The sequence below is a fragment of the Bombyx mandarina genome, chromosome 09, assembly GCF_030267445.1.
Source record: "Bombyx mandarina strain Sakado chromosome 09, ASM3026744v2".
Classification (NCBI taxonomy): Eukaryota; Metazoa; Arthropoda; class Insecta; order Lepidoptera; family Bombycidae; genus Bombyx; species Bombyx mandarina.
The window spans coordinates 7,309,278-7,325,720 of record NC_143216.1 but is presented as its reverse complement, the minus strand read 5'-3'; the positions used below and the strand labels follow the sequence as shown (position 1 = coordinate 7,325,720).

General features: G+C 36.7%; 1 protein-coding gene across 2 annotated transcripts in view; it reads right to left on the bottom strand.

Moving 5' to 3' along the window:
* Nucleotides 1–16,443, bottom strand: part of LOC114243683 (corticotropin-releasing hormone-binding protein) — a 31,177-nt gene that overhangs the window by 4,602 nt on the left and 10,132 nt on the right. For both annotated transcript variants that reach the window (XM_028175268.2, XM_089729743.1), the window contains exons 2-5: nucleotides 7,277–7,382; nucleotides 6,270–6,430; nucleotides 5,221–5,416; nucleotides 4,849–5,027 (exon numbers count right to left, since the gene is read on the bottom strand). In XM_028175268.2, coding sequence (XP_028031069.2) covers nucleotides 4,849–5,027; nucleotides 5,221–5,416; nucleotides 6,270–6,430; nucleotides 7,277–7,382 — 642 coding nt within the window. The remainder of the gene's footprint in view (nucleotides 1–4,848; nucleotides 5,028–5,220; nucleotides 5,417–6,269; nucleotides 6,431–7,276; nucleotides 7,383–16,443) is intronic.

The window sequence follows — 16,443 nt, the reverse complement described above, 5'->3', positions numbered from 1 at the left end:
TTCCTTGTCTATGTCCAACCATTGACAGTCGATTTAGTTCCATCTTTAGCCGCTAGGTGCTGCCAGCAAGTATAAAGGAAGCGCAGCCATCTTTGATCTTCATAGCGTTGTGTACTTTCGTAATGTGAAGTCGCAAATCCACAAATATTTATTCGACTTCTTATTAATTGCAAAAAATATTTATTTTGTGTTTCTATGAGTGTTATTTTGCAATCATTACGAGTATTATTTACCAATCCTATCATCGGACGCCATGAATCACGCGTCATCTGTTCGAGGTGATGTTGAGTCAAGCTCCATAATTTCCGAGAGGGAAAACGTCCAGGCGAGACGCGATGGAGACGCCTCGCGTTCGAACAGCTCGTCAAGCGAAAAAGAACAAAAGGAGTCTCTGCGTAAGAAACGAATGGATTCAAAGGTAACTGTCGATCTTCGAATCGGCTCGTTATCCCACCAGGTCAGTGACGTTGCAAATCTAATAATGCATCAACTGTGCGTAACAATTAATGTAACGGAAATTGTTGTAAACAAATTGATCTCGTCAATACGGAAATTTTGACAAAAAACACAACAGATTTAAACTAATAATCTTTGTAACATAATTACTGAAAACTTTGGCAAATCGTCTCCGTCGTGCAAATTATCCGAAAAAGCGTTTCAAATTGTATGCGGAAAAAAGGGCCGTATGCATAGAAATAAGACGTCCAAGTTTAATTTCCGTGATCTCTAACAAAGTATCCTATTGCCAACGCACCACTCATTGAGGAATTTTTGTTTGATAATACTAAATTGAAATTTATTCAGTCCTTCGGAGGGCTACAATCCTATTTGTCACAACCTCGTACAAAAGGCAAGCCAAACATTATAAACAATTATAGTCTGTAAATCTGGCACAATCCAGAGGGGGGGCAATTGAAGACACCGACGGGAGGCACTGAGTGCCACCAAAATTGTAATAATTTGTAAACCATGTATGGTTACAAAATAACGTAAAATAAAAAAAAAATAAAAAATTTATCACCACAAACTATAGCTCGCTCAAAAATTTCGATCCTGATTTTTTTCGATGTAAAAAGTGACATGCCACAGACTATAAATAATTCGAGAATACATGGTAATCTACGGCCGCCAGGGTGCGCTGGAATTATTCCTACATTTTTAAGCGACGGATCAATGCGTCCAATTTTCGAGCTTCGAGAGTTGAACAAGGGCGTAAAGATAAAACACTTTTTTCGGACACCTCGGTACCAAACTTTCTCCAACCAGGGGACTGGATGATAAAATTGAACATTTCTCAGGAACATTTTTCTAGTACCGGTCGCAAAATTTCGTCGATACTTCTTGAGGATCAGTACCAAGGTACCAGTATCAGTACCTTCAGGAACCGGTACCTTCTTAAGAGTTAGTATGAAATGACATGCCTACCCTTCGGTCTGGCTCCAGCGCCACACCTTTTTGCTTCCATAACATGCGGGTCGCAGAGACCTTGCGTGCAAAGGGAACTCGAGTGCTAGTCTACCTAGACGACTTCCTTTTGGTCGACCAAGACAAATCCAAGTTCAAACTTCAGGCTGCAGAAGCTGTGAAGCTTTTGGATTAACCTTTTGTGCTTCCATAACATGCTGGGTCGCAGAGATCTTGCGTGCAAAGGGAACTCGAGTGCTAGTCTACCTAGACGACTTCCTTTTGGTCGACCAAGACAAATCCAAGTTGAAACTTCAGGCTGCAGAAGCTTTGAAGCTTTTGGATTATCTGGGCTGGCATGTCAATTTCCATTATATAGGGTGCTCGGTCGCTCGGTCGCGGAGACATTGCGTGCAAAGTCGAGTGCTAGCTTACCTACACGAGTTGATCTTGTTTCACCAAGACAAATTAACGTTTTTGCTCCCATAACATGCTCGGTCGCGGAGACCTTGCGTACATAGGGAAGTCAAATATTAACGTACTTACGCAACTTTCTCTTGGTCCTTGAAGTCAAATTCACCTTTTTGCTTCCATAGCATGCTCGGTCGCGGAGACATTGCGTGCAAAGTAGAGTGCTAGCTTACCTACACGACTTGATCTTGTTCCACCAAGACAAATAAACGTTTTTGCTCCCATAGCATGCTCGGTCGCGAAGACCTTACGTACATAGGGAAGCCAAATGTTAACCTACCTACGCGACTTTCTCTTGGTCCATGAAGACAAATACACCTTTTTTGCTTGCATAGCATGCTCGGTCACGGAAACTTTGCGTGCAAAGGGAAGTTGAGTGTTAGCCCACCTACGCAAGTCCCTCCTGGTCCATCAAAAGAAGTCAAAGTTGAGCCTTCAGGCCACATAAGCTGTGAGGCTCTTGGATTATTTGGGCTGCCAAGTCAGCCTTACAAAAAATCAATTAGTACACTGGTTCAAGAGATGACATATCTAGGGATTCGATGGAAAATTGCGAGAAATAAAGTGGCCACTCCACAACATCCTAGCTCAAACTCTGACAGAGCTACATCAATCTATGTTAACTTGCAAATTTTCTTGCGAAGCTTCAAGAAAAAACACTCCCGTAAAAAACAGGCCATCCTGCATGTGTTCACAATTAAATGCAGTGCTGACGCGGAGCCACATGTCAGACATTGCCAATACACAAAACCAACCATTTCTTGGCAACGGAAGCTTCGGACATGTGTAGGGGTTACAAATGCAGTGCTGTCGCGGAGCCACATGCCAAATATTGCCGATACACAAAACCAAACATTTCCTGGCAACGAAAGCTTCGGACATGGGTAGGGGTTACAATTAGAAAAAATATTAACGTCCTGTCTATGGTCAGCTCAACAACTGAAACGGCATAGCCACAAAAGAGCTATTTGCAGTGGTAGTGACAATCAAAATTAATCTGAAAGTATTTCACTAGCGTTGACCTTTCGATTTTTAAACCTAAGCGACAAGCTCAAGATAACTGTCAGCTTATAATCTCTCGGGGAGATACAACATCATAGCCGACAGGCTATCACGAGGAAATCAACCTGCGAAATGGCACTTTTTACCACAAGTGACCACAAAAGTCTTTCGAAAGTTTCGCCGACCAAGATTGGATACCTCCAGCAGACCGTAGAGGATGCAACTAGCATGGGGAATTCCTGCTCTCAACCTTCTCCCCCCAGTACTGACTCACTTCAACAGTGTCTAGGGAACCTACCTGGTAGTGTACCCAGACTGAGCGAAAGCATTTGGGTATCCAAGCCTTCAGATCCCAAACGCTAGATAACTCGCACGAAATCCAAAACCTGCCTCCTCCACAGGGTAAACATTAACCCTGAAAGCTTAGAAAGGGGGGGGGGAAGGTTGTACAAATAATAGACTGGTCTACACAGGAGAAGATTTATTGAAAATTAGCTGGTGTCAATCCACTTTGTCAGCATACTTACCAGCAATTAGAAGATGGTGCATATGGTGCTACAGTTTTAAAATTGATCCTAAGTCTGCAGATGTTGCCAAATTCTTTTTTCTTTTCCAAAAAGAAAATGTTGCCTATAACACAATCCTTCTGCATAAAGCAGCGCTGTCGACTTTCTGCGGGCAACATACATGTAGGACAGCAAACATTCTCAAGCTCTCTAATAAAAATTGCTATTCTAAAAAAGCCATCGGAATAGCTAAACAAAATTCAACTACTTATTACAACTTTACTTATTATAGTCCCATTCACATGAGATCCGAGAATAGTTCTAAATTGGTTTTCTTCAAACCCAGCCGCCAGCTCACTTCTCAATGTAGCTTGAAGGACTCCAACAACCATGTTGCTGGCTACTGGACGCAGAGTTAATGACCTTACTTTGCTCAACATTTCTAAAGACAGTTTCTTTCAGTATCTTCAGATAACGGAGAAAACATCTTTCTGATACCAGTCTTTGGGTCTAAAATTGAAATCCATTTTCGTCAATAAGCATAAGTGCTTTCTAAACATGAAACTAAAGACATATGCCCAGTAAGATTCGTAAGGACTTTTTTTCTAACTATGTGTGTTGTCACAAAAGCGGCATCCCGTACTGTAATTGGAAACTGGTATTCGTTCAACCTTACGAGGTAGTGGCATCAACGCGTCTCTCAGAAGTTGTAGATCAGCAGTAGCCTCTGAGATGGATTGATAATGAACTAATGGACGAAATACCTTCTAGACGCAATTGCAAATCATCCAAACGGTTACAATAATGATTGCCGCATAATAGAACTTCCTAAAGATCCTCACGATTCTTTTTTCAAAACATTTACTCCTACATGATGTATATACAAGATAAAATGTTTATTACAAACATAAAAATATTTTTTAATTATTGAGTTAACATGAAAGTTAACAGCTGTGTTTTTTCGATTTAATAATTATATAAATTATGAACATTATCATTGCGCTTCATAATTTTGTTATGGCTTTACCTATTTCATCATAGCGTTGTGCTTAATAATTTCACCAGCAGATAACAAACACGTCTTCATAATACAATGCTGTATGTTTTGCAAAGGCACATCAATATTACGGTTTTACATAACAATAAAACCGATATTATGTGCCGAGAAGGAAAACATACAGCATTGCAGGAAGTTCTTCCTGGTGAAGACTATGAAGATCAAAGATGACTGCGCTTCCTTTATACTTGCTAGCAGCACCTAGCGGCTAAAGATGGAACTAAATCGACTGTCAATGGTTGGACATAGACAAGGAATTTAAGCTAAGTACACACTGCTTCTTCATAATACAATGCTGTATGTTTTCCTTCTCGGCACATAATATCGGTTTTATTGTTATGTAAAACCGTAATATTAAATTAATTGTCATTTATAAACTAAAATCACAATGACTTCCGAATTACTTACATGATGAATCGTCCCTGTTTCCAATTCTAGCAGCCGTCCTTTTTTAGCAGTTTGCCCAACATTCAAGTCTAACACTTGGACAGTCGATGGAGAAACTGCTATTAGGGTACAGTTCCCTGTTTCTCCATGATTGCGCAGAGTGAAGACACCCTCGGTGCCGAACAGCATCACATTACAAGCTGTACAATAATTAAGTTCGATAGAATCAAGTTACGTGATCCACGATACCTATCACCGACAGCAGATTTTTACCCATCGGTATTTATTGATACATATCAAGTTTTGCGTTTACTTTAATCATTTCCTTAAAAATAAGTATAGTTGACCTAATTATTTTTTTTATTAATCCGTAGGTACGTGTGCCGCACTTACGTCTAGCATTCCGTACGTGGCGAATAGTGACCGCGAAACCTTTTCCTTGAGCTGGCACGCGATATTGTATGAGAGCTGCATTTTGACGAGACACGAGTTTCCGGTTTGGTCGTTTGTCACAAGATTCAACAAGCCTGTCATCGTCCCAAGAATCTGCAGGCCACACCTGCCCATTAAGCTCCCAACCGTCGATCCACTGAAATAAATATTTTATCATCATACAATAATTATAACAGCATAAAAATGGTATAGAATACAGTACAACGATTGATCAAAAAAAGGTGTGTAAAATATTTATTCAAGATGTCTCATTTCAGATACAAGATATTGAAATACGTGAGAACTGGGGCGATGATAGCTTTCAAGATTTTTTCTGGAAATGAACAAAATGTATAATATTATATTGGATATATTTTCTCGTCTTATATCGACGTTACAAATAAAAGGGCTAGGTTTTAGAATTCCCTTATATGAGTTGAACAAATTGGAAATTATAAATTCAGTAAATTTTATTGTTATTATCTAATGAAGCCCAATATCACTTACAAGGAAATATTAACGAGCTTAATTATTTTTTCACCCTTAATATTACCGATACTCAATAAAACTTATATTTTTTAGAAACAAATTTTTAAATTGAATAAATAATTTAAATCTCTGAATAAGACAATGGATGTACGCGTTAAAATTGTTTTAACTGAAAGGACAGTTTTCAAAGAGAGAAATTGAATTGTGTAAGTGAGTTTTACCATGCAATTTGTATGCCAAACGTGAATCTTAACATAATAACTTTCTATAATACAATCTCTGTATGAAATGTAGTATAATAAAATTTATCATATCATTTTTACTTCTGAAAAGATTTATAGGATATTAAAAATAATGTCTATTGTCGATCGGTTTTTAAATTACCATTCCTTTAGTCGAAATTACTTAAAAAAATGTTTTGCTGATCCAATGCATTATTAAACTGGACTTATACTAGTAACAATCCTGAAATGCCTACTGCAAAGCACACACCCAATGTCACTAAGAGCGTAGTTTATTACCGCAACGAGTCCTCCATTATCGCACGGCACATCAAGGTAATTGAAGACGACCTCAATCTTCTTGTCTGGTTCCGCTATCATATAGATACCGCATACGGAGGGTTCATCAGAGGGTGACTTAAAAAACAGCTCCCCCTCGTCCGATGTTACCAGAAAACAGTCTGCATTGAGGAGGAATTAATCAGAGTTAGCGGATCATTCTCAATGAAGCTGTTTAAGTGGAACCCAAGCTAGGATTAGGCAAATTTCTCTAAGTAAACTTACAAAAGGAATATATTAAAGGGGTCGCGATGACCTCATATCATATGTTAACTTCTTATGTAATAATTAAACGTGTACCTGGGTTTACATGATGGAGATAATATGAGAAACTCATACACTTTGATACTAAAATAAATGGCATAAAGATCATCAGGTAGTTTTATGTCATTTTTATTATTCGTTCACGTAGGTAGTCTTATTATATGACATATCATATACAATATTTTATATCTTAAATAACATATTACACTAACTGTCAAGGAAAGATAAACAATTAATTATTTTTTTAAATCTAAACAATTTACAGCAGAAGTCAAGTATTTTTTCTTTTATTATAAAAGCCGTTTCCGAGGAATTAGAGGAAAGTAATTTAAATTTTGCAAGCAAGCGCGTTCTGTGTAAGAGATTCATTTGACAAAGTCCTAATCCAGAAATGATATTTGTTTTTATTTATTTGATTTAACGTGGGTTCTGGGCCTGGTCAAGCTAATCCAAGTCCAAACTGGCGACCATATTTATAATGATGTTATTTCTTAAATTTTGAGACGGCGAATTGGGAGTTGAAATTTTATACGGAAAACTTTGGAAGGAATATGCTAAAACATTTTCTAAAAAAAAACTTTAAAAAATGTGTTAAAGGTATTACAAATATAATCACTGTAAGGAATTTTCTGCACAATATCTTGATTCACTCGTGTGAAGACGTAGCGTATCGCTAGTAAAAAAATATTTAAACTTTACACAACCTTCATTTGGGTCAATCACTCGATGTGAAGGTCTGGGCAAACGCCTCACTCGGGCGAAGCGTGAGAGTGAGGATGCAGAACTTCTTAGCCCACCAAACTCTGCTCCCTGCGAATTAAAAAAACGCTCCATTTATCTTCTTCTATCAGACGCTGTTTACCATTTGATGTCATGAAAACTTATAACATTTATATATTTATTTAGAAACATAACTATTACAAGCTTAAACTAACATCGGCAGTAAAAACACCTGTTCCTAAATTTCGTAAATAGCAAATATAATTCCCTAAAAATAGAACTATACGATTAGGCGTGGCCATGTGCAATATTAAAAACTAACACCCAAATTATTTTACGAATACATCAAAACTTCTTAAAGCACTCTGACGCTCGTTTTTCTTGGAAAAAATGACACCCTACTTGAGTAATTTTGATTGTAACGGGAGAACACTTTTAGCCTCACTACGTGAACGTCATGTGAAATGGAAAATTCTTTGAAGAAAGCTGAAGCCTGCTTATTTTATTCAACATAAAGTGAATTGGACTAATTTTTTTCTTATTTTAATAGCTTGATTTGATTTAAAAAAAAACATATATTATAATTATTAATAATATAATAATAATTCTTGAACCGATTCTGATAATTCTATTTTCTTTTTTTTTGTTCGAAAGGGTAGACTTCCCTAATGGTGCTGTAATCATCAAGATCTGATGATGAGATCCTGGAAAAATCCAGAAAAATCTATAATTTTCAAAGCCTATCTTGAAGTGATTTGGGTGTTTCTTGTTCTTCTTATTCTTATTCTTGTTGTTCTTATTCTATACCGCCGCGCATATATCTTCTCATACTCATTAAAATACTCATAGCAAGATACCCATTAAAATTAAGTGAGAGGAATTTTCTTTAAAATTAAATACTTGTTATGGATAACGTATTTATTTGGATAGGGATTCAATCATCAACTACGGGATCAACTACGAAACGATATAGTTAACAAGATATGGATATTTAATTTATCGTTCGAAATTCCGTAAGACATTAAAAATGTTGTTATACTTTTATGGATACTAAAACCCTTAATATCATCATAAATGAATACAGCTACGTCCAACGGAAGAAGCTGTGGCGTTATTCGATAAGCATCATTGAAACTGACCTTAAAAAGTAATGAGTCATATGATTACTTATTCGCTATAGTTCTAATTTCGTTTGAAATTTTGAATTTGAGCAGTAATAACTATGATTTACTTAAACGAGAGTAGTAATATCGATAGAAAACAGTTGGGTATTCGTTCCATTGTGATATAAATTAAAATAGATGATGACCGGTTTTTTTTATAAAGCCATCTTGTTGTGTCTTTAAAGCGGTTAGTTGCCCTCAATTAAGAAAAATAGTATTATTATTCGCCAATAGATGTCGGGAAGAGTTGATTATTGAAAACACGAATAAAACAACATTTTCTGAAAATAAATCATAGCTAGATCGATTTATCGCCCCCGAAATCCCTTGTATACTAAATTTTATGAAAATCGTTGGAGCCATTTCTGAGATTCAGATTATATATATATTAATATACAAGAATTTCTCGTTTAAAGGTATATGATATAATGAGCAACACTAAAACAGATAATAAACGTTATCCTAGTTATTCCTTCATTTATATTAAAATAGTACAGTACATAGTTATATTTGTAGAGATTGAAGTACACAAACTCACAGATAATAAGGAAAAGTGAAAGTATACTTGCGTGTCTCCTTAAAGACAAGATTAATAGATAATTTTACTTTTCTTCAAATTTTATAAAAAGAAAACCTTTTCAGAGTCAATCCTAAACGTCTTACTAAAAGAAGTCAATCAAAAAAGAAACTGCTTTATTTCTTCTTTTGGAGAAAAATCTTTTATATTCTTTTTCAAAAGATGTTCTACGACCTTTTCAAGCTTTAAATTGAAAAGAATTTTATTAACTTTGTATCTATCCGCTCTGAATGTAAATTTATATTTGAAACGCAGCTTTGTGTGTTTTAGAGATTTTCGACTTACTTAACTGGAAAATTCGTGTAAAAGTTTCGACTAACTAACATTTTTGACCTTGTTGAATTAAATCTTTTTGCTAGTAAAGGTCACAACTACTATATAAGTTTTCTATTTTGAACCAACAGGCGTTTTACTAATTTATTAGAGGTGAAAGATACTAAAGTACTTGGACCTCCTCTAATCACTACTACTTACTTCTTTCCGAGGTTCCGTCGACGTCCAGTCCAAATTTATCGAAATTATCTTCACCAACTATTTCTATCCTGACATATCAACTACAGTCCCAATAAAGGCAAATAGACTATTAAACCGATACAGCTTATGCCAACGCGGAGATCGAACAGGAAAAAGAAAACAAGTGTTTGAAAATAAAACTATTTAAAAATATTTAATAACACCCGTCTTTGGAAAAATATATCATAAGCACTAATCAAATACCAAATTCAAATCCATGCTTGAAAAATGATATGCCCGGCCACACCATCATAAACAACATGGGAATGGATTAGGCATGTACCACAATTTTGTACAATATTGTTCAATTAAAGTACAGTTACTAAGAAAAGCATAATCATGACTTGTCTGCTTATATGTACTTATACTTAATAATGATATCTGATATGAAATATGGAAGAATTTAGAAATTAAACAAAATGTACCTTGTAATACAAACACACGAATTGAATTCGAAAACATGTGTTACTAAACTTTGAAGAGCTTTTTTAGAACTTAAATATTGAATCTTACCTAATATTGTCTAAAAAAAATTCTCAATATAATATAATTAAGAATGTGCCAAAAAATGTATTTAATCATAAAAATAATAATGTAAAGATCAAAAACATGTACGACAAACACAGTAGACCTTGTCAAAAGCTTTTAAGATATTTATGGTTTTTTCATATGACCTTTTATGTTGAGAGCTTTTGTAGCATTTTTATGTAACATCAATAACGAAACACTTTACTCGAAAAATATTAATTATAATACATTCCTACAAAGAAAACAATATATCGGACGGAACATATATTCGAAAAAAATAACTTCTTATCAGTAAAAAAAATCTAGAATTTTCCAAATTATTTATTGACAGCTAATTGAACAGCAAACCATGACTTAATCAAGGTATTTGGCTTTTTTGTAATTAAATTTCAGGAGTCAAACTTTAAATTTATAGTTTGCCTTTGAATGCTTTTCTGTATGGATATACTGAGTTAATACCGGTGTTACTGGAGCAAATAGAGATCACAATGTAAATGCCATCATTTTGAAGTCATCACGACGAATTCTCAATGAAAAGCGAAATATGAAATTCGTAACGACTGTCCCAACGTCTAAACCAGAACACATGACTGCTTCGTGACAGAAATAAGTCTAGTATATCTACTAATGCAACATGCGCTATATCATCTAAATTTAACTACATATAATGCGATCGGAAAAATTAAACAAAAAATGGCTTTTTGTCTTCAAAGGGTATTGCCATTTAAAATAAATAAAATTGGTATTTTAGTGAGAAGGAATCAATGAGCTAAACTTTTTCTCAACAGATTTTGTCCATGATTTTCCTCAAAACATAACATTAAACAATTTTAATGAGCTATCTTTTGAATAGGTTTATGTTCACTGAATCTCTTATTATAATCAAACAAGATTATCTTTCAAATAAACAAAATCAGATTACAGAATGTTTATATGTTAGACAGTTTTACTTATATAAATGGAAATAGATAATACGATAATGTCGATTTTTCGTAAAAAGAACTCGGGTTATATAATGTCAGAAAATTATTTATTTTACCCTTGGCACGATTAGAGACGATTTTAAAACTTTATTGTACTAGTTTTAACTTTGCAATCATTAAGTTTGTCAATGAAATCCTATTAAACAAATGACCCGTGACATGTACCTACCTTTACATTCGTAAATTGATTCGACACAACAACATGTAACTTGTTTGTGACGCAGCTACCATTTATACTGGATGTATTTAAATCATTATTAATTTCAATATTTTCTATCAACAATACCCAATTTAATTGGAAACAATTAAGTTTTTATGCAATTTATAATTATCCACGTGACGAGCTCAAAAGACGTCAATAGATTATAAGAAATCCTCAGAGATGGATTGGTCGAATGTTCGAATGGTAGTTATTAGATGTAATTTTCTCTGGTAAAAAGCCATTTTGATAAAAAAAAGTATAAAGTGGAATCCGATTAAGAGTGATTGGCTTTGGATCGAAATGGAAGTTAAGATGCAGATGGGATGATTGAAGACTTTAAGCGATGTTCTGATTTAGGGCGCCTCCTACATAATGTTATTTCATTACCTAATTTAGAAAATCATGTGGGACAGTATTTCAGTCTAAAACTCCGTCGTGGATTTGTGTTGCAAGTTTGTGTTAAATTTTAATAATGAAATTTTAGTTCGTTTGAGTCCTGTGTGTGTGTGTGTATAGCAACGCGAAAAAATGGCTAATTGTTTCAACATTTAGTATTTATTTTGCTATTCAAAGCACCGTCATAAAATATTTTACAATATAGATACGGTATTAGATTTACTGTTTTAGAGCTGTGTAATCGTTCTTATGAAATACTTATTTTTATGCAAATTAGACAAACCAGCATGTAATTCACCTGAAAGAACCATTTTTATTATTTTATAACAATCAGATGTTCTAACTAACTATAACTAAGCTGATCCTCGAAAACCATCATCAACAGAAAATAAAACTTTCAAATAATGCTTGCTAACTTTCATAACAACTAAAATCTAAATTAAATCAATTTAACATAACTTCACTAAACGGAAAGATTCATTGGAGCGATTGCTTTTTGGATTGAATATGACACTTCCAATCTGTTGAATCCGATATAACAGTACGCATCGGTAAATATTGCTCATTTTTCTCGTCTATTATTGTATCCATAATGGGAGTAAGGGTGACGAAATGAATATTCAAACATATTCATCATAACACGAAATACTTTTTCACTTTTTTGTAAGTATGGGTCAATTAATGTGCAGACCGTAGACAACGACGACGACCATAGAAGATGGATGTTGGATTGGTGCCCGGAATTTCGGATTTCATACGAAAATGGTTAAGGTGCATTTTGTTTTTAATGCTAGGGAATCAGTTTACGGATACCCGGTCGAGGGGGGTAACCGGTCGGGTTATATCGGACTCCGGCGCCTCCAGAGAACTAGAGGGAGAAGAGGAAGACCGAAGTTCTCCTCTTCTTCCAATACCTGCCGGAAAAGTACTCCAAGAAAAAGGCACGCGAGGCGCTACACGGCGTTAGCCACCCAAGACCCGTCCCGCAAAACCGACTACCGACTAAACCCCATCGAGCTCCACCACTCCGACTCCACGAAATCTATGGTACCGCATAATGCGCGCCAAAAGTTCGCCTTCACCGATACTCGTCCTGATAATAGGACGGGATTTCATTCTCGGGAAAATCCCGCACGACGTCCTCTCGGGAGACATATTGTGATCGGCGCACAGGAGCCACCTTGTGCCGCCTCACCACCGGACCGAGAGTCGAGCACAAGGCGCCCCCACACCCGGTACCCGATAGCCCCTACGGTAGATGAGTGGGTTATGGTTAAGATGCCTGCGACGGCAAGACTCAAGAACACAGCCGTTTTTCGCTTGATTTGAAAACCCTTTGCTATTAACCTTCCCCGTTACAGTGTTAGGAGATGCCTTCTTAGATAACAGGGTTCCGTCTTCATGGAAGACCGCCCACGTCCACCCTATCCCCAAGAAGGGTGACCGGTCGGACCCATCGAGCTATAGGCCTATCGCGATAATTTCCTTGCTTTCCAAGGTGATGGAGCGAATAATAAATATACAACTCCTGAAGTATCTTGAGGATCACCAACTGATCAGTGACCGACAGTACGGCTTCCGTCACGGTCGCTCAGCTGGCGATCTTCTTGTATACCTTACTCACAGGTGGGCTGAAGCCTTGGAAAGCAAGGGCGAGGCTCTTGCTGTGAGCCTTGATATCGCGAAGGCCTTTGACAGGGTCTGGCATAGGGCACTTCTGTCGAAGCTACCATCTTACGGAATCCCCGAGGGTCTCTGCAAGTGGATCGCTAGCTTTTCGGATGGGCGGAGCATCACGGTCGTTGTAGACGGTGACTGTTCTGATACCATGACCATTAACGCTGGCGTTCCACAAGGTTCGGTGCTCTCCCCCACGCTTTTCATCCTGTATATCAATGACATGCTGTCTATTGATGGCATGCATTGCTATGCGGATGACAGCACGGGGGATGCGCGATATATCGGCCATCAGAGTCTCTCTCGGAGCGTGGTGCAAGAGAGACGATCAAAACTTGTGTCTGAAGTGGAGAACTCTCTGGGGCGAGTCTCCAAATGGGGTGAATTGAACTTGGTTCAATTCAACCCGTTAAAGACACAAGTTTGCGCGTTCACTGCCAAGAAGGACCCCTTTGTCATGGCGCCGCAATTCCAAGGAGTATCCCTGCAACCTTCCAAGAGTATCGGGATACTTGGGGTCGACATTTCGAACGACGTCCAGTTTCGGAGTCATTTGGAAGGCAAAGCCAAGTTGGCGTCCAAAATGCTGGGAGTCCTCAACAGAGCGAAGCGGTACTTCACGCCTGGACAAAGGCTTTTGCTTTATAAAGCACAAGTCCGGCCTCGCGTGGAGTACTGCTCCCATCTCTGGGCCGGGGCTCCCAAATACCAGCTTCTTCCATTTGACTCCCTACAGAAGAGGGCCGTTCGGATTGTCGATAATCCCATTCTCTCGGATCGTTTGGAACCTCTCGGTCTGCGGAGGGACTTCGGTTCCCTCTGTATTTTGTACCGTGTGTTCCATGGGGAGTGCTCTGAGGAGTTATTCGAGATGATACCGGAATCTCGTTTTTACCACCGCACCGCCCGCCACCGGAGTAGAGTCCATCCATACTACCTGGAGCCACTGCGGTCATCCACAGTGCGCTTCCAGAGATCTTTTTTGCCACGTACCATCCGGCTATGGAATGAGCTCCCCTCCACGGTGTTTCCCGAGTGCTATGACATGTCCTTCAAACGAGGCTTATGGAGAGTATTAAGCGGTAGGCAGCGGCTTGGCTCTGCCCCTGGCATTGCTGAAGTCCATGAGCGACGGTAACCACTCACCATCAGGTGGGCCGTATGCTCGTCTGCCTACAAGGGCAATAAAAAAAAAAAAAAAAAGATACCTTTTCTGCGTAAACTTATACATTGGAGAACGAGTGTGAATAGGACTGTTTATAATGTTAATAATGTCGATGTTATCGATGATGATAATAATGTCGAAGTTATCGATGACTGTTAAAAATGTCGATCGCACACTTTTAATACTTTTTCACTTTAAATGATTACTTTTTTACTTCTGTCGCGAGCACTTAGGAAGATAACTTTAAAAAAACAAACTGATTGATTATACTTTTTCTAGTATTATTTATAGATATGCATGTGTTTTTCTGTATTGTATGTGTGTATGTGTTAATAAATAAATATGTACGAGTATTTTACAGGACGCAATAGTGTATTATTAAAAATGCTAATATTATAGGGCTATCTGAATTTGTATTGCGTTAGTCTGTAAACCACTCATCAATGTGAAGATCATCTTGAGCAGCAAGATGATGCAGTTTTCTCTTCCAATTTCTATTTTACAATAAACAAAAGGTTTCATTAAGCAGCGTATAGTTGTTTGCGTATTTTTTCAATGAACAAAAAAACAACACCAAAAATCTACGATTATTACATTCTCTAAACATTATTGAAATGACACCAATTCACGTTAGAAATATATTTTGAGAGGTCTAAATCAAACATAAAGTAATGGTATTCAGTAAAATGTTTCAGATACTGACTGTGAATTGTTTTTTGGCTATGCTAAAGCTTAAATTAATGAATGCATAGCTAATGTAAAAATAGGCAATAACAAATATTTTTTACTGCTTAGATGGGTGGACGAGCTCACAGCCCACCAGGTGTGGAGTGGTTACTGGAGCCTATAGAGATCTACGACGTAAATGCGCCACCCACCTTGAGATTTAAGTTTTAAGGTCTCAAGTATAGTTACAACGGCTGCCTCACCCTTCAAACCGAAACGCATTACTGCTTCACGGCAGAAATAGGCGAGGTGGTGGTACCCACCCGCGCAGATTCACAAGAGGTCCTACCACCAGTAACTATGAAGATTAATACATACCCCTGAAGCGAAAAGTACTTTTCAGAGAAACATAATAAATAAAGTTCAGCTGTGAGCTGACGCTTCAAGGAGAAGAGGGAATACAATAAACTATTATAATTCAGGAAGACTTCAAGTTTGTACTTAAGCTATCAAAAAGTTTAATGATGTACATTTAACTATGAAAACAACAACTTGACGCTAGCTCAGACTAAGCGTCAGATTATTCGATTGGATAAGAGAATATCAAAATTACCGAGGTTCAACAATGTAAGCATCTTTTTTATTTTCGCAAAATATTTGACAACTATCGTTAATACTATATTATGCCTGTATCCTGCTGGATCCATCATCTAATGTTTTCTGGAGAGATGCTATAATACACCGATCTTTAAAAAGTGATACTTTTAACAATTCTATTTCCTTTTAGACTTCGATGTGAATATTGATATATGTATATAATGTATTTATTTATTGATATCAAAATACAGTTTAGCTTTGTAAAACTATAGCAATTGAGTTGCTCTTATAAAGAGAAACACCATTTAAAGCTATTGCTTCACCATTATTTTTATATCTTTTTATATTTTAATATTGCAAAAATGCTCTTTATATGTTCTAATGTTTCAATAATCGAAATTCTATTTATGTCATCTAAAGAAGAATGTTATAAATAACATATTAACCTCTTTAATGATTAATCGTATAGAGGTTACATGTATAACGGAAATATACCTTTTTTAAAACAACACGCCTCGTACAAGTTAATGAAGTTGCATGTGAGATGTTTTTGATTGATATTTTTGTAATTTTTGTTTTTGTGTAATTTTCATGATGTATACTAATCATGATAAATGGCAATAATTTGATTTATACCGGAAGATGTATTAAATGTTTGCAAATTGTCTATGATCTAAATTATTG